This window comes from Urocampus carinirostris, chromosome 1 (assembly GCF_059441175.1).
Source record: "Urocampus carinirostris isolate Australia breed hairy pipefish chromosome 1, RoL_Ucar_1.0, whole genome shotgun sequence".
Taxonomy (NCBI): domain Eukaryota; kingdom Metazoa; phylum Chordata; class Actinopteri; order Syngnathiformes; family Syngnathidae; genus Urocampus; species Urocampus carinirostris.
The window spans coordinates 76,171,124-76,194,869 of record NC_142349.1 but is presented as its reverse complement, the minus strand read 5'-3'; the positions used below and the strand labels follow the sequence as shown (position 1 = coordinate 76,194,869).

Here is a 23,746-nt window from a genome sequence, read left to right as displayed (position 1 = left end):
ATACCACCCTGAGAACGCTCGAGCTCGGAAACTAAGCAGTGTCGGGCCTGGTTAGTGCTGGGGTGGGAGACCCCTTGGGAATACCAGATGCTATAAATCGGTCATTTGGTGCACGCTCTGCTTCGACAGCACCGACTGTATCCCCCTGGTACAGTCGGTGAAAATGAATTCCTCTGATGGGACCAAATAAATTGATTTATTATCATTAAAAGTTGCTTCTGATTGGCTGGCGCTGTTAAATTCTGAACTGTGACTGAGTCTCAAAGGGCTGCAAAGATCAAAGACAATTGCAAAGTACAGACTATTATGACGCCATCCCCTGATCTAAAACCTACATGAGGGCAAATAATACACAGTTATTGTCAACATAAAATAGAGGTTATTCTTATGCCATAGAATAGAAGTGTGTTTTAAGCCTAGATTTAAACATTTTCACTGAGGTTGCGGATCGAATCTCGGGGAAGGGCATTCCACAGCACTGGGGCCTGATTCCAGAACACTTTCGAACCTGCGGATCCCTTCTTGGCTCTTGGGATCACTAGTCGACCGGCATTTTTGTAAAGTATGCTTAATCGTATTTGCTCAAAAGTGAGTATATCTAATCAGATTGTATGGCCCTTTTTGGCTTCTCCGGGAGGGTCAGAGGGAGTTTCTTTTCCTGTTTCTTTGTTTCAGTACTATTCCACCCTTGTGACTTCAATAAAACACAGCGCAGTGGGGGAAGGGGCGCGGCCAGCGAGACGAAAGGAACCTTCTCCAACTGCAGTTGTCTAGAAAACTGCAAAAGTCTTTGCCTGAATTTCCTTCTAGGATTAGTCAATATTTTTTAGCTCTCCCACACGTAAGTGATCACTTTAGACACGACATTTTTGGTGCCGAAACCCGGGAAATCTCATTCGGACGGACGACCGCCGCAGTCAACGGACGCCTAAGAAAGCTGAGGTCAGTGCTTCCCTTTGAAGAAGCGGGCCTCCGAATTCTTGCTTCGGCCGGCCACCCGGAGACGAGTTCCCAACGGACCAGGCGAAAGAAGAGGCCTCAGCTATTTGTACCTAAAATTGTTTCGCACCACCATTTTTAACATTAAAATGGATGAATAAAACAAGGATACGAGTAAGATGTTAAAGAAGGAAAAAAAGAGGTGAGTGGGATCAGTGTGCGCAAGAGTCAGGGGACCCGATGGTTTTTCACAGTACGGTAAAAATAGAATGGATCGCGTTATCCATGATTCATAGGAAAAAATAAATAAATCAGGCTATGACTCATTTAGAAACTAGTTTCTCGGGGCGGATAACGCTGTAGTGTAAATGAAAGGTTCTCACGATACGTATAAAACCGGACTCCGTTCGTCGGAGTAGAAATTGAAAGACAACGGATCCCCTCACGAAATCATATGACTAAACGACGACTCGTGAATTGGCTTCTAATATTTGTTTTATTCTAATTTTCTTTTATGGTGGTTAAACCAAATCAATAAGACGAATTTGAGCTCGTCGTTTTTGAATATGTTTGTGAAAGATTGTGTACGTTTTATTTGTTGTCGCGCCGGTTGTCTATGTTACCTGTCCTATCAACCTTTTTTTTGTCCTTTGTTGTGTTTGCGTGGAGCACTCGTCCAAAAAAACGGCTCAAACAAATTGTGCTTTTAAACGTCAGAAAGCGCTTTCAGAAGAGCTGAGATGATTTAAAAAGTGTTTAAGAAGAATTGATAGAACATGTGCTAAGGAGTCGAAAGAATTGAATTGTCGAGAAATTAGTGTTGTGGTGTGCAACATACGGAGCGCGGGCCCCAAGTGGTCCCAAAGATTTTTTTTGTCTGCTCCGGATATTTTTATCTTTTTTTGTTGAAAATCGATAAGTGAAGGAGTGAGAAGTTTAGGAAGAAAATGATTGAGTGATTTTAGATACGTTAATTCAAGATAATGGCAGATTAATACCGAAAAATATCAAATATTCCTGTTTTTTAGTTCAAAATTGGTAAATGAAGGACTAGGAACACTGACAAAAATCCGACCGAATTGGAATATATTAATTTGGGATAATGGCAATTTTTATATATAAAAATATTGAAAACCGTTAAATACTTTCTTTTCAAAGAAAAATATGGAAGAAAGTTGTCTCTCATCTCATTAGCCGCACCGCTTATCCTCAGTAGGGTCGCGGGGGTGCTGGAGCCCATCCCAGCAATCATCGGGCAGTGGGCAGGGACACCCTGAACTGGTTGCCAGCCAATCGCAGGGCACACAGGGACAGATAACTCGCTAGCTCATTGACACCTGGGGACAATTTGGACAAGCCAATCCACCTGAAATGCATGTCTTTTGAATGTGGGAGGAAACCGGAGCGCCCGAAGGAAACCCACGCAAGCACGGGGAGAACATACAAACTCTGCACAGGAAGTCCGATCGCTGGATTTGAACCCACACAGGAGGTTCCCAAGACCCTAGAACCGTGCCTGCCTGGAAATACAAATGAGTAAGACAATTAGCTGCGGATGATTTTACGTCATTTTCACATTAAATTGGTGGGCTCAAGGAGTTGATTTAATTGGTTTGAAAGAAAAATGCAATTCAATTTGACAAAGAGAGACAATGAGCATACAAGGAAGAAAGAGAGAAAGAGAAAACTGAAGGAGAAAGGTAATTAAATGTTTAAAAAAAAGATAATTTGTTGAAAATAAAGTGAGATTGGGACAAATAACTTGAATTGTGTCAAATTTAGATGAATAAAATGGAGGGTGAGTTTGATAGAGAATGTTAGGATTGGGATTTATGTCGTTAATTTGGCCATCAAATGAGTGACTTGGAAATTGGAAAGACTAATGGAAAACCAAATGGAGAACATTTATCAACTCGTGGTTTGAACCGTGGACAAAACAGAATGAGTTTAATAGGAAACTTACAGAGCAATCGGTTAATAAGTTGAAGGACAAATTAGAGTTAGACTTCAAGTAAAAGGGTAAGAGTGAGCCAGTACTCCGGTATTGAGTTAATAACAACCACAGAGGATGACCACACGCAGTCAGACTAAGAAGAGAGAGCATTTCGAAGGGAGCCGGCTCATTAACTCCTTTCGTTCGCCAACAACACAGCAGAGGGGAACTGTGAGATGGTATGATGCTAGGGGGCGTTAGAGCACCAAGGAGCTGGATGCCAACCGAAGAAGAAGAGTAGAAACTCACGTCACTGCCGCCATTTCCTGCTCCTTCGTGGTGTTTCGCTCCAGTCGTGTGCACAATATAACTCTATCTAACTGGATTAAACCCTGCAAAGGTTCAAAAACTGCATTCAACCCCGTAAAAGTTCAAAGGTGGTTAAAATGTGCGAGGGATGGAAAGGAAATATGAAAGAGGAGCTTCAGGAAGAGAACGAGCCAGAAGATCGACGGCTAAACCAAGTTAGCATTAGCAAGGAGCTACGATTTGTGTTGAACAGAGCAGGTCGGTCACTTTTATTTCCATAACATCTTTATTTTCCTAAATTTCAACATATTTTCCATTATAAGAGCAACGCCGCTACCTTTTTTCCACGGTCGTGCCAAGTGGAAACTCACAAAGTTACGGGGAGAAGTCTCATTTAGCCCTACAAACTCATTTGGTTTCAACCAGGTCTCACGAAGGCCATTAAGGTTAATATTGTGATCACTAATATGGTTATTGACAAGTAAAGCTTTGGAAGCCAGTTACCTTATATTTGAACCTAGTGGTAACCTCCACAAGATAATGCTCCCAGACCAGGATCTTGTGCCGAGGCAGATGTGGCAGGTGTTGTGCCCAAATCCGACTCCTGTGCAAATTCCTCCCCCCCTCGCGTGAATGCGCATTCTGCTGCGCTTTCAACAAAAGCGATCGTATTCTATATAAAACGCTTATTAAAACAATAAAGCGAGCTAATTATAACAATCGGGATATCCTAGTCTATATAACGCGTTTATTTAAACAATAAAGCGCGATCGTATTCTACAAATTGCGTTTGTTAACGCGGATGCAAAAGTCACCAATGTCAATGTACGCTTCCGACAAAAGCGATCGTATTCTATATAAAACGCTTATTAAAACAATAAAGCGAGCTAATTATAACAATCGGGATATCCTAGTCTATATAACGCGTTTATTTAAACAATAAAGCGCGATTGTATTCTCAAAATGCGTTTGTTAACGCGGATGGAAAAGTCACCAACGTCAATGTACGCAATGATTTCCGCAATTACAACTAATTGTACACAAATAGTATTTATTAGTATCTGCTAACTCCTGAATAAAAACTCAGAATGACCCAAGTTCACTTATTTATGCCACAGAAGGTTACTCTACAAGTCACAAGTCTGTATCTCAATAAAAAATGTTGAAAGGTAACTAATCTGAAAGTAGTTTCAGGCTGATTTGAATAACGGGACAAATCTGACCTGCTAAAACGATTGTTTTTGCAGGATTAGTTCAAAGATACAACAACTTTATGGTCAATAAATTGTCTATTTACAGTAACAACTGAAAACGGTGTGGCCGCAGCATTTTACCTGCCAAAATCTGACTCCCCTGCTAAAATAGATCCTGTTTGAGATACAGACTTGTAACTTCTATATAACCTTCTGTGGCATCAATAAGTCAGCACAGTGAATTTGGAGTTTTTATTCAGGAGTTAGCAGGGGGGGAGGATTTGGGCAGGCAAAACAACAAAAAAGCCTGCCCAAATCCTCCCCCCTGCTAAAACAGACTCTGTTAGAGATACAGACTTGTAACTTCTAGAGTAACCTTCTGTGGCATTAATAAGTCAGCACAGTGAATTTGAGGTATTTTTTGAGTTTTTATTCAGGAGTTAGCATGGGGGGAGGGGGGTGGGGGGGGGGATTTGGGCAGGCAAAAAAAATCCTCCCACCCTGCTAAAACAGACTCTGTTGGAGATACAGACTTGTAACTTCTAGAGTAACCTTCTGTGGCATTAATAAGTCAGCACAGTGAATTTGAGGTATTTTTTGAGTTTTTATTCAGGAGTTAGCATGGGGGGGAGGGGGGGAGGAGGATTTGGGCAGGCAAAAAAAAATCCTCCCACCCTGCTAAAACAGACTCTGTTGGAGATACAGACTTGTAACTTGTAGAGTAACCTTCTGTGGCATCAATATCTCAGCACAGTGAATTTGAAAACTTTCAGGCGTTTCTCATAATACTACTATTATTATTATTAATAGTAGTCATAAAAACGAACTAGATTGGTCAAACACCTATTCAGTAACACATCGCAAAGTGGAGGTATTCCTCTGTAGTTGGATCCCAAAACCAAAAAGCATAATAAGGTTTAAAGCGTGTCTTATTTTGCAAACAGTATAGGCAGGGAAGTCCGATTTTAAATGAAAAAAAACATCAACAATTTGTTTACACCGCGGGATCCAATGCAACCAGGGTTTCATCCACAATAAAAAAGACATTACATACGGATATTATAGTAAATCAAATAAATACTATTTGTGTACAATTAGTTGTGATTGCGGAAATCATAGCGTACATTGACATTGGTGACTTTTGCATCCGCGTTAACAAACGCATTTTGTAGAATACGATCGCGCTTTATTGTTTAAATAAACGCGTTATATAGACTAGGATCTCCCAATTATTATATTTAGCTCGCTTAATTGTTTTAATAAGCGTTTTATATAGAATACGATCGATTTAGTTGGAAGCGCAGCAGAATGCGCTTTCACGCGAGGAAGGGAGGAATTTGTATAGGAGTCGGAAAAGGCCACAACACCGGCTCATTAACTCTTTCGTTCGCCAACAACACAGCAGTTTGGAACTGTGAGATGGTATGATGCTAGGGGGCGATAGAGCACAAAGAAGCTGGATGCCAACCGAAGAAGTAGAGTAGAATCACACGTCACTGCCGCCATTTCCTGCTCCTTCGTGGTGTTTCGCTCCAGTCGAGTGCACAATCTAACTCCATCTAACTGCATCTAACCCCGTAAAGGATCAAAAACTGCATTTAACTCCGTAAAAGTTCTAAGGTGGCTAAAATGTGCGAGAGATGGAAAGGAAATTTGAAAGAGGAGCTTCAGGAAGAGACCGAGCGAATAGATCGACGGCTAAACCAAGTTAGCATTAGCAAGGAGCTACGAGTTGTGTTGAACAGAGCAGGTCGGTCACTTTTATTTCCATAACATTTTTATTTTCCTAAATTTCAACATATTTTCCATTATAAGAGCTAACTTTTTTGCGCGGGCGTACCAAGTGGAAACTCACAAAGTTACGGGGAGAAGTCTCATTTAGCCCTACAAACTCATTTGGCTTCCAAAGCTTTAGCGCTATGCTAACGTTAGCATCCGGTGAAACTTATTGTGATCAATACTATGGTTATTGACAAGCAAAGCTTTGGAAGCTAGTGATCTTATATCCAGAAGGCCAAGCTTCAGCACCGTGGACCGAGCTGAACCCTTTACCGAGTTTTGAACCTTAGTGGTGATAACCTCCACAAGATTATGCTCCCAGACCAGGATCTTGTGCCGAGGCAGATGTGGCCCGAAACTCATACCACAGGAATACTGTTGACCGGTGGAGTAACAGGATGAATAGCGGTAGGAAAAAATGTTATTTCTTCTCCCTCCTCACATAACAAGGGAGAATCGGAGGTAGGAAGCACAGAAGAAGATGCTATGGAAGAGTACAGATCAGAGTGTATAGTGGAGGCAATGGAACGCTCTAAGCTACAAAAAATATGTGGATGGCATGCATCTAGCACAGCCATAGTTACATACCTGCCAAGTACTACGGTTTTGTCGCAATGAGTACGGTTTTCTTGAACCCACTACGGTGTTACGGTTGGATCACAAAAACTATGAGTTTCCCCCTAAAAAATACAAAATCGTAAAAACATTCCACTGCAAGAGAGACAGTCTCATTTCAAACAAAAGTCTTTTGGCGCTGCCAGAATCGACTCCTTGCCCTGAAGAATTCTCGCGCCGGTGTTATGCCGGGAAATGTATCCCTGCCGAGATTTGTATTTCCTTGCCATCATAACCACTTTATCTCGCTTTTATATCACTTTTACATCACTTTTCAGGAATGTAATGGCGAACAAAGAACCAAAATTCAGATTCAGATCTACTTTATTGTCATTCTAGTACACGTGTATACAGAACGAAATGTCGATACATCTGACCCGCACAGTTTCCTCGAATGTACAGATATAAGTAAAAATTGTATTGTATTATGGCTACGTATAGTATTTTACCATAGTGCCGATAGTGCAAGAGGAGTAGCTAACCAGATGTGCAAAATGGGCATTCAGGTTAACAAGTCAGGTAAACAGTAACAATAACACTGTAACAATAACGCTGTAAGTACAATAGTGCAGAGAGCAAATGTGCAAGGAGTGGCAAGCTATAAAGAACTGCCAGTAGTGCAAAAAGTCAGATTAGCAGCCGTTTAGATTTAGGTTAACTATATGTTAGATTGACCATTTAACAGTCTAATGGCCAGGGGGACTAGACTATTGCGGAACCTGGTGGTCCTGCACCGCACACTGCAGTACCTCTTCCCAGAGGCTAGCAGAGTGAACAGTCCATGATGGGGGTGAGAGGGGTCCCCGATAATGTTCTTAGCATGGGATAGGCAGCGCTTCTGGCCAATGTCCTGAATGGAGGGAAGTGTAGTCCCGATGATTTTCTCTGCTGTCCTCGTTACCCTCCTCACACTACCCCAGTCGGTAGCGCTGCAGCACTTCATCTTGCATTTGTTGGGAATGTAATACAACTTAAACCATTTCGTCTTTGTATTTGAACGGAATTGCACACCGTATATAAATTGCTTTTGGGCATGTAACGTGTTTATTTTGCTTTTTCTACTCAAATCGTTCGCATTAAAACTGTTATGCGCTCTCCCATAAATTTTAGTATAATAAGCTTTGTGGTAGAGTGCATAACAGTTCTCAAAAGCGAATCGCAGCCGGGAATGCGAGTGAAGGTGGACTCGCCAACACGGGGTGGTGTATGCCTCGGCACAAAGATTTTTAAAAAATATATAATTTATTTATACACATTTATATCTTAAATATATAATTAAAAGTTTTGTTTCTTCTTGTATCAAATATTGAAAAGAAAACTAGAAGGGTTTTTTATGACTTTGTTCCATCAAATACATTATTGAGCTTTAAAGAACTCTCTTTGTAATCTCAGATGAGCTCATTTTAGTATCATTAGAGCCGACGTGAATGACTATATCAGTGTCGCTAGCCCTGCCCTGGTGTCTAGATAGATAGATAGATAGATAGATACTTTATTCATCTCTGTAGGGAAATTCACACTTCCAGCAGTCTACCCTGATGTTTATTAACATATGAACATGATGCCCGAGGGGTGCTTGTAGCGAAGTGGATGACGTCACGCCAGTCCAAAAATTCGACATTCCTGCGGCAGATGGAAATCTTTTCTTTGTGAAAATCCAGGGATACACCAACTTGTGTTAGCAAGTCCGCCTCCTCTCCGATTCCCCCCGACTTTTGTGTCTCTGTTTAGCGGCGTTGAAGCCGGATTGCTCCGGGTAGCTCCGGGTGGCTACACGTTAGCGTCCGGAATGCTAAACGTGAGCCACGTTTCCGCAAAACACAGCAACTGCGCTCCCTGTGCGCTTCGATGTTTTCAAAAAGCACTCGATGATCTTATTTGGTCGTGAGTTCGCATTTACCATGATTACGGATGGTACCGAAGGCTTATAACGCCGCTAGCCTCTCCGCTAGCTCCGCTAGCTCTGGCTTTTCCTCAGGATAGGCCCCTTCATCACGCCGGCACGAGAATTCCTCAGGGCAAGGAGTTGAAATACACACATTTCTTGTGCGTTAAAACCCATGTCCATAGGATAGAAGTAATCCATAGTGTAGTTGTCAAAACGGGAAGAAAAAAACACCGAAGATAGCCTCAATGTCGGGTGCTCTGGCCCCAGGAATACTCATCACCGTAGCTGAGTCGCTGAGCTTTATGTTACGTGTGATGGAGTCACCTAAAACTAGGGTGCGGGAGCCAGTAGACCGAGTTGGAGTGGGACTAGCTAGGGTGCTGAATTTATTATGTGTCTGGATTGGCTCACCGCGGTTAGCAAGTCGTTTATGGCTAATCCTAACCGGACTAGCAGTTTCATTACAACCCACGCTAGCACTGGTGTCCGCGGCATCTAACATTTTCCTTTTAAACTGTTCTAGCTCACGTACACGTCCTTCTAGAAGGGTTAACTGCCTACAGAAGCGGGAGCAACCTTTACAACAATACTTACTTGTGAGCAGTCGGAAGCCGAGCAGCGTCTTAGTGTCTTAGAGAGGTCGCTCCTTCACCGGCGATCAGCAGCAATTGCTCGTGGCTCTTACCTTACGCCAATCGTCCGAGATACTTACCTGAAACTTTTCAGCTTTTCAAAATGTAAAAATCTCAGTCCAGAATTTTGATATAGCAGGAATCTGACGTGTGTCACTCTTACCCTTTACTGCATGGGCGCCCCCTGGCGTTCGCTAAAAAAATGCACAAATTGGCCGCATCATTACATAAGTTGCAAAGTTGAAAGGCTGGGGGGAAAAGTAGCAGCTTATGGTCCGAATTTTACGGTATGTAACATTGTAAATTGCCTATCACTGACGGAAGAATTGGAATCAGTCCTTCAAAGCTGAGCACTTTGTGTTCCTAAATGCCAATATTCAGGAGAGACCAATGATATTTATGTTTTTGTTATAGACATTTTAATTGAGGTTGTGTTCCTTTCTGTCTCCATTGGTTAGAACTATCACATGAATGCAGTCTATATATTAATACATTTTATCATTTATGTGTTTTGGTATTATGTCGTATATTTGGGATGATACGAAACTTATGTGTGTCTTGTGTCCAACAGACGTCAGTGAAGAATTCCTGCCCCCTGTCCGGCAGGAACCAGAGTTTCCTGATATTAAAGAGGAGGAGGAGGATGTGAAGCCTGTTTGTGTTAAAAAGGAGGGACGTTTCACAGAATTACCGGTGACTGAGACCATTTTAACTCCTGGGAGTCAGGTTAAACATGAAGAAAACTGGCGGGAGCCTCCAAGCAGAAGCTCTTGTCAACACGTGAAAACTGATGATGAGGACACGTCCGACACTAATGGCGACAAACAGTCAGAAGGTGATAAAACATGTTCTCAGTGTGGAAAAACATTTCAACGCAAGTCTCATTTGAAGGTGCACATGAGAACCCACACAGGGGAGAAGCCTTTCTCCTGCTCAATTTGCAGTAAAAAATTTGGCCATGAAAAAAGTTTAAAGAACCACACAAGAACCCACACGGGTGAGAAGCCTTTCTCCTGCTCAATTTGCAGTAAAAAATTCAGCCTTGAAAAAAGCTTAAAGAACCACACAAAAACCCACACTGGTGAGAAGCCTTTCTCCTGCTCAATTTGCAGTAAAAAATTCAGCCATGAAAAAAGCTTAAAGAACCACACAAGAACCCACACTGGTGAGAAGCCCTTCTCCTGCTCAATTTGCAGTAAAAAATTCAGCCATGAAAAAAGCTTAAAGTACCACACAACAACCCACACTGGTGAGAAGCCTTTCTCCTGCTCAATTTGCAGTAAAAAATTCAGCCATGAAAAAAGCTTAAAGGACCACACAAGAACCCACACTGGTGAGAAGCCTTTCTCCTGCTCAATTTGCAGTAAAAAATTCAGCCGTGAAATAAGCTTAAAGGACCACACAAGAACCCACACTGGTGAGAAGCCCTTCTCCTGCTCAATTTGCGGTAAAAAATTAATCGGTGAAAAAAGCTTAAAGGACCACACCAGAATCCACACCTGCGAGAGGCCTTTTTCCTGCTCAGTTTGTGGTCAAAAATTCCGCCTGAAAGCACACTTAAAATCACACACAAGAACCCACACTGGGGAGAAGCCTTTTTCCTGCTCAGTTTGCGGACAAAAATTCAGCATGAAAGCACACTTAAAATCACACACAACAACCCACACTGATGAGAAGCCTTTCTCCTGCTCAGTTTGCGGTCAAAAATTCAGCCAGAAGGCATACTTAAAAAGACACACAAGGACCCACACTGGTGAGAAGCCCTTCTCCTGCTCCTTTTGTGTTAAATCATTCAGTCAAAAGGAAGAACTAAAAATACACACAAGAACCCACACGGGTGAGAAGCCTTTTTCCTGCTCATTTTGTGGTGAATCATTCAGCCAAAGTGGAACCTTAAAAAAACACACAATAACCCACACTGATGAGAAACTTTTCTCCTGCTCGATCTGTGGTGAATCGTTCAGCCGAAAGGCACACTTAAAAACACACACAAGAACCCACACTGGTGAGAAGCCTTTTTCCTGCTCAGTTTGCGGTCAAATATTCAGCCTGAAGGCGTCCTTAAAAAAGCACACAAGAACCCACACTGGTGAGAAGCCCTTCTCCTGCTCCTTTTGTGCTAAATCATTTAGTGAAAGAGGAGCCCTAAAAAGACACACAAGAACTCACACTGGTGAGAAGCCTTTTTCCTGCTCATTTTGTGGTGAATCATTCAGCCAAAGTGCACACTTAAAAGAACACACAAGAACACACACTGGTGAGAAGCCCTTTTCCTGTTCAATTTGCGGTAAAAAATTCACCCGAAAGAGTGTCTTAAAAGACCACACCAGAATCCACACTGGCGAGAAGCCTTTTTCCTGCTCAGTTTGTGGCCTAAACTTCAGCCAAAAGGTAAGCTTAAAAACACACACAAGAACCCACACTGGTGAGAAGCCTTTTTCCTGCTCATTTTGCGTTCAAAAATTCAGCCATAAAGAAAGCTTAAAAACACACGCAAGAACCCACACTGGTGAGAAGCCTTTTTCCTGCTCAGTTTGCGGTCAAATATTCAGCCTGAAGGCGTCCTTAAAAAAGCACACAAGAACCCACACTGGTGAGAAGCCCTTCTCTTGCTCCTTTTGTGCTAAATCATTCAGTCAAAGAGTAGACCTAAAAAGACACACAAGAACCCACACTGGTGAGAACCCTTTTTCCTGCTCAGCTTGCGGTTTAAGATTCTCAAGTCAAGCCAAAGCTCAGGATCACACGTGTGCCGGAGAAAATGGCATCGGTCACTCTGCTTGATATATCATTTCTTGCATTTACATTTCATACTCTACCCCTGAATGTACAGATTTTTGTACTCATCATGTCATATCAATTTAAAAATATATCTCTACATACACACACATTTTATTTTATGTAGATCTATATATATATATATATATATTACACAAATATTTGTAATATATATATTTTTGTGTATTTTGGAAAAAAAACTGTTCGATTTATCAATTGCAATTTGGATATGATTTACGATTTTTTTTTTTAGAAAAGCGCATTTTCTATGCTAGATTTTGTTTCTAGTGACAAGCAAATCACGAGTTTACAACTGTAACTAAATAATAACTATGGATTTCCAAAAAAAACAGATATGCAGTTGAAAAAGAAATGCTCTCTATTGTTTTACACAAGTGTACCAATATTGGAGGGCTTCTCCTTTCAGAGTAACAAAGCGATTTAGAGAGCGACTGGCTCAGCAAGTTCTTGGTGTTGATTTAAATACAAGAGTCACAAATGTTTCCTATGAGTTGTAGCTCCTGGTCATCCGTTTCTCAGTCAAATCCAAGACGTGACAATAGTCTACGTAATGCACTCTGTTAATCACCACTTCTTCGGGCTCTGTTGACTTTCCTTAGAGTCCAATTTAATTGATGATTTTTTTTTTTTTAATTGTACTTTTAAATATTCTGTAACAGTAACTACTACAATATCCATTTATTGTTTTCAACTATTGATTTCTCCTCTGAAGTACTTTCTGAATATCTTTTATTCATACCTATTGTAAATTCCGTATCATAAAGCGCACCTAAATATAAGCCGCACCCACCACATTTCAAGAGGATTACTGCTTTTGTACTTACGCAAGCCGCACCTGTATATAAGCCGCATGCGCCCACATTGAAAAACTGTAATACAAACTTAAGATTCCCCCGATTGAAACTAAAATTCCATCATTGAAGTACACAGTCCAAAAATATCAGTCGGCATCATGAATGGAAAATGATACCGGTTGTTAAGGTTTAATGCAGACCTGCAGAGTCCGGGTACCCGTTGAAAGTAATCCAAGGAAAAAAAGTGTATATTTCCAAAGGTAAGGGTGGGAAAAATATATATCCGCTATTGTCCGCTGCGTCCACAAACACGTCTCATCTTTACTCCACTTCCTGTCAGCCCGTGTTTGCTCCGCCCCTTCCTTCTTATACGCCTGTGCAAATCAGAATATTATAACTTTCATCCCAAACCGTGCCTGTGAAGGGTAGCAAAACGCTACTATAAACACGCTCGCAGCACAGTAAACGGGTCTGTTAAAAAAAACATACCGTACTTGTAAAAGTCACGGTATCCATCCTCATCTTCCTACTTAGAACTGAAACCATCAAAGTCGTCTTCCTAAGTAATGGAAAGAAACTTTGTCACATGGACGTCGTCCCAAGCTCCCTTATTCCTAAACTCTCTAGCTATGCGCTCGCAAAGTAAAGTTTACGCGCGGTATCTTTGTTTCCTTCCTTATCGGACTGCTCGATTGCTTTTGGCTTGAAAGCTGCGTCATGTGCCTTGTATGTCTACGCTAATTTAATTTGTGCACAAGCTAAGAAGTTGCAGTCTTCCTCGGCGCATATATTCCACCGGTCTAAATCTTACCTTTTGTACTCGAGCGCGTCAGAAAAATGACATAAATTGGCCGCATCACTGAATAAGCCGCAGGGTTGATAGTTTGTGAAAAAGTAGCGGCTTATAGTCCGGAATTCACAGTAGTTATCCAGACCCTCTTATTTTTCTCTTTTTTAAGTTTTTATCACGTGTTTATCTTGGAGTGTCACGTCTAATCTCTTTGTAAATGTTCCCTATGTTTTTATCAATGACAATAAAAACATTTTTATTTGTGGATGCATGTATCATGTTATTTGTTGAGTTGGCCAAATTAAGATGACCTTTTCCAAGATTTATTTGAAATCTGAATGTGACTGAATGAACCCACAAGATGGATACACTTGGATACACGCCTGATAACCAGATGCCTAGCTTAGCTCTTTAGTTAGCCAGCTTAACACCTAAATCCAAACCTTAATTTTCAAGGAGTGCATCAGCTGGTGGGTTACAATTATGTCAAATATCGGAATAAAACGCAATTCCAACTATGTCAAACTGTGTTTTTCAGTTTAGACGTGCAGCTCAATTTTGGTCTTTTAAATATTAGATCGCTTGCTCATAAAGCTTTACTTGTTGATCGTATTGTATTTATTTGTTCAACGCGTATAAACTATAAACATGATATGTACAAGAAGTCATTTGGCACGCAAACTCTCAATAATGATAAAATAATAGATTTAAAAGAATAGAGTAAAAAAGATATTGTAGTGTATAATACAAGGTCATTATATAGAATAGTTTAAAAAGAAAATATGTAAATAACAAGACTCAGGTAGAAAATGTCAGTGGAACACCGTTGGCATAATACTTTACATAAAAACCTAAATCAATTCCTGTTGAACATACGGATAGCGGAAGGGTAAAAAAATCTCTTTAGGACGCGTAGTTTTGCTCACAATGGCGCGAAGACCCCGACTTGGCGGCAGGTCATCAAAGTACCTGCGAGCTGGGTGAATGGGATCCTCTATCATTTTTAGTGTCCCTTTCCTAGTTCGATCGATGTTGATACTTTGCAGTATCTACATCTGTTTCTTTGTTTCTACCTTCTTTTTCGCTGGCAACTGTGTGGTCAGCAGAGTAAGAATTTTATTGTGCAGGGAAACGGGGTTCTTTACTGTGCATATGACAATAAACACTTTAGTTTAAAAATAGACTCATCGCAGAAACATCAAGACCGTTCTAAAACAAGATACCGGGAAAATATAAAGCCGCATAGCTCACCTAAGTCGAGTCAAATTTCTTTCTGACGCCCTTAATCACAAAAATGTCTCGAAGGACTGCACAGGATTACAATTACAAAATTACACAATGACCTGATCTTAAACCAGCATGCGGGCAAGGAACAACTCAAAAACCTCAATGTGAGGAAAAAAGAGAAACCTTGAGAAAGGACCTCACATGTGGTAATCCCCCTTCCAGGATGACCAGGGTGAATTACATTTAGCATTACAGTACACAAACATCGTAAACACTAGGTAAGATATTTATGATGTCCAGAAAGAGCATGACACCAACGATGCCCCCAGCCTGTAAACTGGTCCAGAAAGTCCATGACAGCCACGACGCTGCTTCCCATCTCTGCCAGCTGGTAAATGCAGGGGTTGACATGCTTCAGGTCAGACGCCGGTCCGCTGACTCATCTCAAATCGTCCTTCTTCGTATCAGCCAGGCAGGCGTCGGAAAAAGACAGGACAAAACAGAATATGAGGTGGGCATCAATCATATGCTTTGGAATAGAAGTGTCTCTTAAGCCTCGATTTAAAAACTTCTGTTGAGGTTGCAGATCTTATCTCCAGAGGCAGGGCGTTCCATTACACCGGGGCCCGGATGGAGAACGCTCTCAAGCCTGCAGACTTCTTGGCCCTCGGAGTCACAAGTAGACCGGCATTTTCCGAGCGCAGACTCTGTGCAGGAACATAGGGGGGAGTCAAATCGGAGAGATAAGAGGGTGCAAGCCCATGCAAATATTTATATGTTAATAAAAGAACCTCAAAGTCACATCTTAAGTGGACAGGGAGCCAGTGCAAGTTGGCCAATACAGGAGTAATATGCTCAAACTTTTTGGTCTTAGTCAAAAGTCTAGCTGCCGCATTCTGAACCAGCTGCAAACTTTTAATGCTAGACATCGGGAGACCAGAAAGCAATACATTACAGTAATCAAGCCGAGAAGTCATAAACGCATGAATTAAAATCTCTGCATCTGATTGGGACAGCATCGAACGAATCTTTGCAATATTACGGAGGTGGTAGAAAGCTATTCTAGTAATATTTTTCACGTGTGACTGAAACGACAGATTAGGATCAAATATAACACCTCGATTTTTGACTGAGTCACTATGGGTGATATTACATTTGTCTAGGTTCAGGGTAATGTTTGAAAACAAAAGACGACAGTGAGCTGGACCAATAATCAGCATTTCATTTTTTTCTGGGTTAAGGCATAACAAATGAAGTGACATCCATCTTTGAATCTCAGTAAGGCAAGCCTCCAGATTTTTACCACTCAAATGTCCAGTTTTTTCCAGTGGCACATACAGTTGAGTGTCATCGGCATAGCAATGGAAACTAATATTATACTTGCGGATAATGTCATCAAGCGGGATCATATAAATACTCAAAAGACGGGGGCCAAGTACAGAGCCTTGAGGAACACCACAGGGGACATTAGATCGATAGAGGTCAGATTGCCATAGTTAACACATTGTAGTCTGTCTGACAAGTAGGACCTAAACCACGAGAGTACAGTTCCTGAGATACCAATGCGTTCTAGACGAACCAATAATATGTTGTGGTTGACAGTATCAAAAGCAGCGCTGAGATCCAGCAGCAGTAACATTGATGAGGCGCCGGAATCTATTGCTAAGAGGAGATCATTGGTTACTTTAGCCAGGGCTGTCTCAGTCGAGTGATTTGCCCTAAATGCTGACTGGACAGTTTCAAAGAGGTTATTTTCTGACATGATGTCATTTAGCTGCTGTGCAACGACCAAGTTCTCATGAGTGTAGTAAATCCAGGAGAGTAAAATATTTACAAATACAGAATAGTAAAAAATGTTTTCTCCATGCCGTAGTGCAACACAACGTGTGATTCGCATTCATCTTTTGCGGCCAAATGCAGGCTTTTTTTCGCCCTTTAGCCTATGCGAGCCTGTAAATGATAAAAAGAATCCGCCCCCTTTATCCCCAAATAACTTTAGCCAATCGTGACTGATTCAAATGATGATTGACATATTGGTTAGGAAATGAAACGCCGGTATATAAATCTCAGCATACACCGCGGACTCCTTCACCTAGTCGACGTCTGCTTTCTTTAGTTGCAGACTTTGCGATTTAATATTGATCCATATATATAAGGTGCAGGCAGCACGGCGGCGCAGTGGTTAGCGCGTGTGCAGCACAGTTCCTAGGTCGTGGGAACCTCCTGTCTGGGTTCAAATCCAGCTCCCGGCCTTACCGTGCGGAGTTTGTATGTTCTCCCCGTGCTTGCGTGGGTTTCCTCCGGGCACTCCGGTTTCCTCCCACATTCAAAAGACATGCATTTCAGGTGAATTGGCTGGTCTAAATTGTCCCTAGGTGTGAATGAGCGAGTGAGTTGTCTGTCCCTGTGTGCCCTGCGATTGGCTGGCAACCAGTTCAGGGTGTCCCTGCCCACTGCCCGATGATTGCTGGGATGGGCTCCAGCACCCCCGCGACCCTACTGATGATAAGCGGTGCAGCTAATGAGATGAGATGAGATATATATATATATGTAACGGGTGTAATAATAACTTTTGTTTTATTGAAATTCCTGCTGAAATATGTGTATAGTTTTTGGTAAGAGTCCTGCAATGATGAGCCCAACAGTGCCACCTGCTGGTATGGGGTGGGGTTTGGTTTTGGCTTCTGACATGTGACCGGGAGGCGGGCTTTGTTGGCAGTTTCCAGAGAGAGCTGCTACTGGTAAGACACGTTTTTTGGTGCTCCACAAAAGAAGTTAATTTTAAACATTATAACCCCAGCTGACAAATCTCTCAACATGCACAGTAATGTGATTGATATTGTCAAGCTGTTTAGATTTAGTTTCGTTTTGTTTCTGTTTTACTAAAATGTAATTCCCCTTGTAGAGATCAAAGAGATCAAAGCCAGCAGAAAATCTAATGTTGTGACTCATTCATTTGCGGGTAAATTGTACCCGTCTTTATACTCTTTATTGTTTTTATTTCTATTTTCTCATATACATTTAAATGTACGATGTTGGGTAAAATTCAGACTAAAGAAAAATATGTTGAATTCATTGTAAACGTTAAAAATCCACTATACGATCTCTTGTTAAAAGTATCTTGTTAAAATATATGTAAAAATGTATTGTTATATTCTAAAATGTATTTTATGTAAATTGAAAAGAAAGCTCTTTGATATGCTTTGTTGGGCAGCTTCCAGAGAGAGCTGCTACTGAAATCAAAGAGATCAAAGCCAGCAGAAAAGCTAATGTTGTGACTCATTCATTTGCAGTAACTGTAATAAAAACCTCATCATCCAGTCCAGCGTGAATGTGGATCTTTGGTGGGACCAGTACACCGCGGTTACCAGACATGGGGACTTGAGACTTAGTGACTTGGACTCGAGTCGACTCGAGTCGCTGTTTTTATGACTTGTGACTTGACTTGGACTTGGCAATCTAAGACTCGGGACTTGACTTGTGACTTGACTTGCCCAAGAAAAAAATACTTGGGACTTACTTGGGACTTGAAGGTGAAGACTTGAGACTTACTTGAGACTTGCACATGTGTGACTTGGTCCCATGTCTGGCGGTTACACATATATATACAGAGAGAGCATTTGGAAGGGAGTCGGCTCATATACCCGTTTCGTTCGCCAAAGACGCTACAATGGAACAGTGACTGCTTCCATTGTTTGTGGCCTTGTGGCGTTCTGCTGCTGTCGTGCGCAGTGGGCACAATTGACTTCCATGTAGCTGCATTTAACTCGGTACAATAGTTTTAAAAGTGACTAAAATGTGCGAGAGATGGAAAGGAAATTTGAAAGAGGAGCTTCGAGATGACAACGAGCGAGAAGATCGACGGCTAAACCCAGTTAGCATTAGCAAGGAGCTACGAGTTGTGTTGAACAGAGCAGGTTGGTCACTTTCATTTCTAGAACGATTTATTTTCTTATTTTGGGATCCTCGAGTCCATTGCACGAAATGTGTCTGATCAAATATACGCGCGTGTTGAGGAAATAGGAATTAACCTTGCAGTCGAATTCAATCAAAGGCTGAAATAAAAAGTCGAGTGAGTCGCCATTCCTTCTCACGGTATGCACTTTTGTGCGGAATAAACGTAAAATGGCGGCGTCATTTCTTCCTCAAATACTTGGTAGACTTTTGAAAAGTATGGATTTAAAATATTCTGGTAATACATTTGAAACCTAAATGTTCACACCACTGGATTTTCTCAGTCGGCCTTCGAGTCGCTATGGGGGTGAATAACAAATGGGCTAAACTATGCTAAGCTAACAACGTGTGGAAGTGTAGAACCACGCAAACCCACCAGATGGCGCCATCTCTAGATTGTTTTCCTTTTTATGATGCTAAATTAATAATAATAATAATAATAATAATTTCCTTGTATTGTCATTCTGTGTAACAATGTACACAGAACGAAATGTCGATTGCACCTGACCCGTTGTAGCGAGCCGATGCAAAAAAAATCAAATAAACATGCCCGAGGGGAAAATGTATAACGCAGGGTTTGGCGGGTGCTTGAAATCTGGGAACATGCTTGAATTTTTCTGTTGTGCTTTCAAAAAAATCCTTCCATTCTGGATGAAGTGCTTTAACATTCCTGTTATTTGGCAGTCTGAAGGCATGATAGCAGTCTTCTGTCCCGAAAACCCAATTTTCTGCATTTCCAGTATGACCCTGCAAAATACAACCATACATTTTTTTACATATAATCATTGCAGCACAGAGCAGTATTATTTTGGAGGGCTAGAAATGCTGAAATGATTTTTGTAGCGATACCTTTGCTATAAAAAATTTTTTGTGTGTGTGTGAATATTTGCTATTTAGAAAAACTGTGGTTCATGTCCTGCAGATGTCAGTCAAGAGTATCTTCCTGGGCAAGCGGAGAAACCATTGCCTCGCGTTAAAAAGGAGGAAGACGAGTATTTAGACACGGTTGACGTCAAAATGGAGGAGGACGAGTTGGAGCCTATTCACATTAAAAAGGAGGAAGATTTGAAGGAGTTTCCTGTGACTGGGGCCAGTTTCACCTCCGAGGAACACCATGAGGAGAACAAGGAAAAGGTGTCTCCAAGCAGAAGCTCCGGGACATCAGATGACGACAACACGTCCGACTCTGCACACGACGATGGCGACGAACAGTCGGAAGGCGATAACAAATATCTCAAATGTCCGCATTGTGAGAAAACGTTTAGGCGCAAGGATCATCTCAGATATCACATCGCTGTCCACACTGGTGAAAAACCTTTTGCCTGCTCAGTTTGTGGTCAAAGATTCATCCAAAAAGGACATTTGGAAAGCCACGCCAGAATCCACACTGGTGAAAAACCTTTTGCCTGCTCAGTTTGTGGTCAAAGATTCATCCAAAAAGGACATTTGGAAAGCCACGCCAGAATCCACACTGGTGAAAAACCTTTTGCCTGCTCAGTTTGTGATCAAAAATGCAGCCAGATAGGGCACTTAAAAACTCACTTAAGAACCCACACTGGTGAAAAACCTTTTGCCTGCTCAGTGTGTGGTCAAAAATTCAACCAAAAAAAATGTTTGAAAAGCCACGCCAGAATCCACACTGGTGAAAAATCTTTTGCCTGCTCCGTTTGTGGTCAAAAATGCAGCCAGAAAGGGCACTTAAAAACTCACTTAAGAACCCACACTGGTGAAAAACCTTTTGCCTGCTCAGTGTGTGGTCAAAAATTCACCCAAAGAGCAAATTTGAAAATCCACGCTAGAATCCACACTGGTGAAAAACCTTTTACCTGCTCAGTGTGTGGTCAACAATTCACCCAGAAAAGAAGCTTAAAGATGCATGCAATATCCCACACTGGTGAAAAACCTTTTGCCTGCTCAGTGTGTGGTCAAAGATTCACCCAAACCGCAAATTTGAAAAGCCACGTCAGAACCCACACTGGTGAAAAACCTTTTGCCTGCACAGTTTGCGGTCTAAAATTCAGACAGAAAGGACATATGAATAGACATGCCAGAACCCACACTGGTGAAAAACCTTTTATTTGTTCAGTTTGTGGTAAAAATTTCACCCTGAAAGATTACTTAAAGAAACACGCAAGGATCCACACTGGTGAAATAAACTGAAATTAAATGATCTGCATTTCTATAGCGCTTTTCAAGTCAATGACTTCCAAAAGCGCTTTACAATGTGCTCCACATTTCCCAATAGTGGCCTTGTATTGCAGCCATGTAAGACGCTAACCTGCTTATTGGGGGTATTAGGGTTCAGTGTCTTACCTAAGGATACTTTGACTTGTAACACGGAGGAGCCGGGATTCGAACTGCGATCTCTTGATCCCAAGACTACCTCTACTTCATGAGCCACTGGTGAAAAACCTTTTGCCTGCTCAGTTTGTGGCCCAAAATTCAGACAGAAAGGACATTTGAAAAGACACGCCAGAAACCACACTGGTGAAAAACGTTATTCCTGCTCAGTTTGTGGTAAAAAATTCGTCTGGAAAGGAAATCTAGATTTGCATACCGTGATTCATATCCTTGAAAAACCTTTTGTCTGCTCAGTTTGTGGTTAAAAATTTGGTCTAAAAGGAAATTTAGATTTGCATACCACGATTCATATCCGTGAAAAAAACTTTTGCCTGCTCAGTTTGTGGTCAAAAATTCATCCGGAAAGGAAGCTTGGATATACATACAAGGATTCACAATGGTGAAAAAACTTATTCCTGCTCAGTTTGTGGTAAAAAATACTGCCAGAAAAGAAACTTAGATACACAGACAAGGGTTCACACTGGTGAAGCTCCTCTGATTCTGATGTAAAACCATTGTCTTGTTCAGTTTGCAGTCAAAGATTCCCTAGTCAAAGCTCAGGATCACGAATGTGCTGGTGAGAAAAGCACTTATCACTTTGTTTGGTATGAGCTGACCATTTCTATTTACATTTTTAAAATCACAGCTACCACTGAATGAACTAATTTGTGTACTCTGTACGTTAGGGAAATGTTTGAACTTAGCCCATTCGTATTCCTCCATCTATCTGCACCGCTTATCCTGGTAGTAGGTCCTGGAGCCCATCCCAGCCGCCTTCGGTCATTGGGCAGGGAACACCCTGAACTGGTTGTCAGCCAGTCGCAGGGCCCGATTTGTATTCCATTGGCTAAAATGTTTTGTGTTTTTTTTTTTTTTCAAATCCACGAGTTTTGCAACTCTGATCCTCTTTTGCCTGATGATATGAAATTAAATGATAAATAACAGCAATTACTATTATATCTCCTCAGTGTCTTCCACTATGATTTTTCAAGCATCTCTTGCATACACACGTTTTACATTTTGGATTGACTGAAACAAAATGGCGTCTTTTCCGGGGGTCAGCTTGATATAGTCTGGCTTAACGGGTTGTACGTTCCATCTTTGAATCACGGATCGAAAAATGGAAAAGTGTCGTCCTTGATCTTTTACGGCCGCTGAATATCAGTTCATGACGTCGAGGCTAAAACTCAAGCAAGTTAACAAATCTATCCCTGCTAGAGTTAAGTTCAGGCCTAAAAAATTTAGCCTGACCTGACCAGCTGCAATATAAACCCGAACCCGACGGATTAACTGGATTTGACAAATCGTGCCCGGGATAAACCCAAAGGTTTAATTTTCCGCGAAAGTATACACAAAATGGCCCGACCTAATGATTGACATTTTAAGGGTTTTAAGGGTTCGGGCCTGGCTCTGGGCCCAAGATCCTACTTGTAATCCCTGCTTAACCAGTTCTCTTGGTTTCTTGTAATACCAGGATTTTCTTTTTCATATGCGACTGTATGAATCGACAATATAATATATATTCCTGTAATCAAAGCGTGTCTTTATGTGAATATATTTATCTTAAATCACATTTATATTCGAATAGTGAATTCTTGACTGGATGTTCTTTGAACTTGAGCCGAGGTTTGTTTTCAACTAATACTTCAAAACAAGTGCTGATGGGAATACCTTAAGTTTAATTTGTGCCCACCTTACTCCAATACTGTAAATGTAAAAAAAAGACAAAAGTAAATCGATCAAATAAATAAATGAACTTATGACATTATGATTATTAAACAAATCCAAATGTACGGAATTGCATTTGGTTTTCAGTGAACTCATCCGCTTTTGTGTCTTGACCGCAACCTCATTCCTGCAATGTAATATGTTTGTTGACCTTGTTAAGCTTTATGTCATTGAATTTTGATTTTTTTTTTCTTCTCTGCAATGTGTAATATATAGAAATACTCAAAGAGCCTTGTGTCATTGTGTTGCATCAGCAAATCCAAAATATGTCTTTATTTCTATTTTGAATAAATAGTTTATTTTGTGACCGTCTTGCTCTTGTTTCTAAAATCTGCGTTCAGGCTCCAAGTCTCTGCACCATACAACACAGTCGGCACAATCACACTCTCATACAGTCGCCTCTTAATATCCATACTCTTGTTGCTCATCACTCTCCTCAGAGCACCAAAACCTTGATTGACTCTGTGCAATACCTCACACTCCATTCCACCTACTGCAGCCACATCACAACCCAAGTACCTAAAGCTTTCAACTTCTTCCATGCAACCTGATTTCTAACGTCATGCTTACTCCATCACGCGAACACTTCATCACCTTACCCTTCCCAACATTCACACATAACATACTCTTCCAAACTCCGTTACCAACCTTCTCAATGTCTCCTCAGAATCAGTCACAAGCGCTGTGTCATTTGCAAACAGCTGACTTACCTGCCACACTGTTCCACTGTTATCCATCATCTCCTCACCTCTGCCAAATACTCTGCATTCACCTCTCACAACATGTGATGTGGCTTTTCGTCATAGATTGTTTAATGAGCTTTCCG

At 41.3% G+C, this 23,746-nt stretch overlaps 2 protein-coding genes and 1 pseudogene across 4 annotated transcripts in view; all 3 read left to right on the top strand.

Annotated features, from left to right (window-relative positions):
• Positions 1 to 23,746, top strand: part of LOC148377001 (uncharacterized) — an 88,154-nt pseudogene that overhangs the window by 5,926 nt on the left and 58,482 nt on the right. The gene's annotated exons all lie outside the window — the stretch shown is intronic.
• LOC148377006 (uncharacterized) lies at positions 3,207 to 13,938 on the top strand. The gene is made up of 2 exons (XM_088350968.1): positions 3,207 to 3,439; positions 9,860 to 13,938. The coding sequence occupies exons 1-2, from the start codon at positions 3,319 to 3,321 to the stop codon at positions 12,070 to 12,072; spliced, it is 2,334 nt and encodes a 777-aa protein (XP_088207094.1). The 5' UTR covers positions 3,207 to 3,318; the 3' UTR covers positions 12,073 to 13,938.
• Positions 5,912 to 23,170, top strand: LOC148377005 (uncharacterized). Of its 2 annotated transcripts, none has more exons than XM_088351851.1 (2): positions 5,912 to 6,124; positions 19,775 to 23,170. In XM_088351851.1, exons 1-2 carry the CDS (start codon positions 6,004 to 6,006, stop codon positions 21,010 to 21,012), a joined length of 1,359 nt encoding a protein of 452 aa, XP_088207977.1. In that variant the 5' UTR covers positions 5,912 to 6,003; the 3' UTR covers positions 21,013 to 23,170. The 2 variants fall into 2 exon arrangements, with proteins under 2 accessions (XP_088207977.1, XP_088207969.1); XM_088351843.1 differs by lacking the exon at positions 5,912 to 6,124 and adding an exon at positions 18,570 to 18,815.

Excerpts from the sequence above, each read along its gene's own strand:
- LOC148377006 (XM_088350968.1), top strand. The coding sequence starts at position 3,319 with ATGTGCGAGGGATGGAAAGGAAATATGAAAGAGGAGCTTCAGGAAGAG. Across the intron at positions 3,440-9,859 it reads ATTTGTGTTGAACAGAGCAG|ACGTCAGTGAAGAATTCCTG; the intron begins GTCGGTCACTTT and ends TGTGTCCAACAG.
- LOC148377005 (XM_088351851.1), top strand. The coding sequence starts at position 6,004 with ATGTGCGAGAGATGGAAAGGAAATTTGAAAGAGGAGCTTCAGGAAGAG. Across the intron at positions 6,125-19,774 it reads AGTTGTGTTGAACAGAGCAG|ATGTCAGTCAAGAGTATCTT; the intron begins GTCGGTCACTTT and ends CATGTCCTGCAG.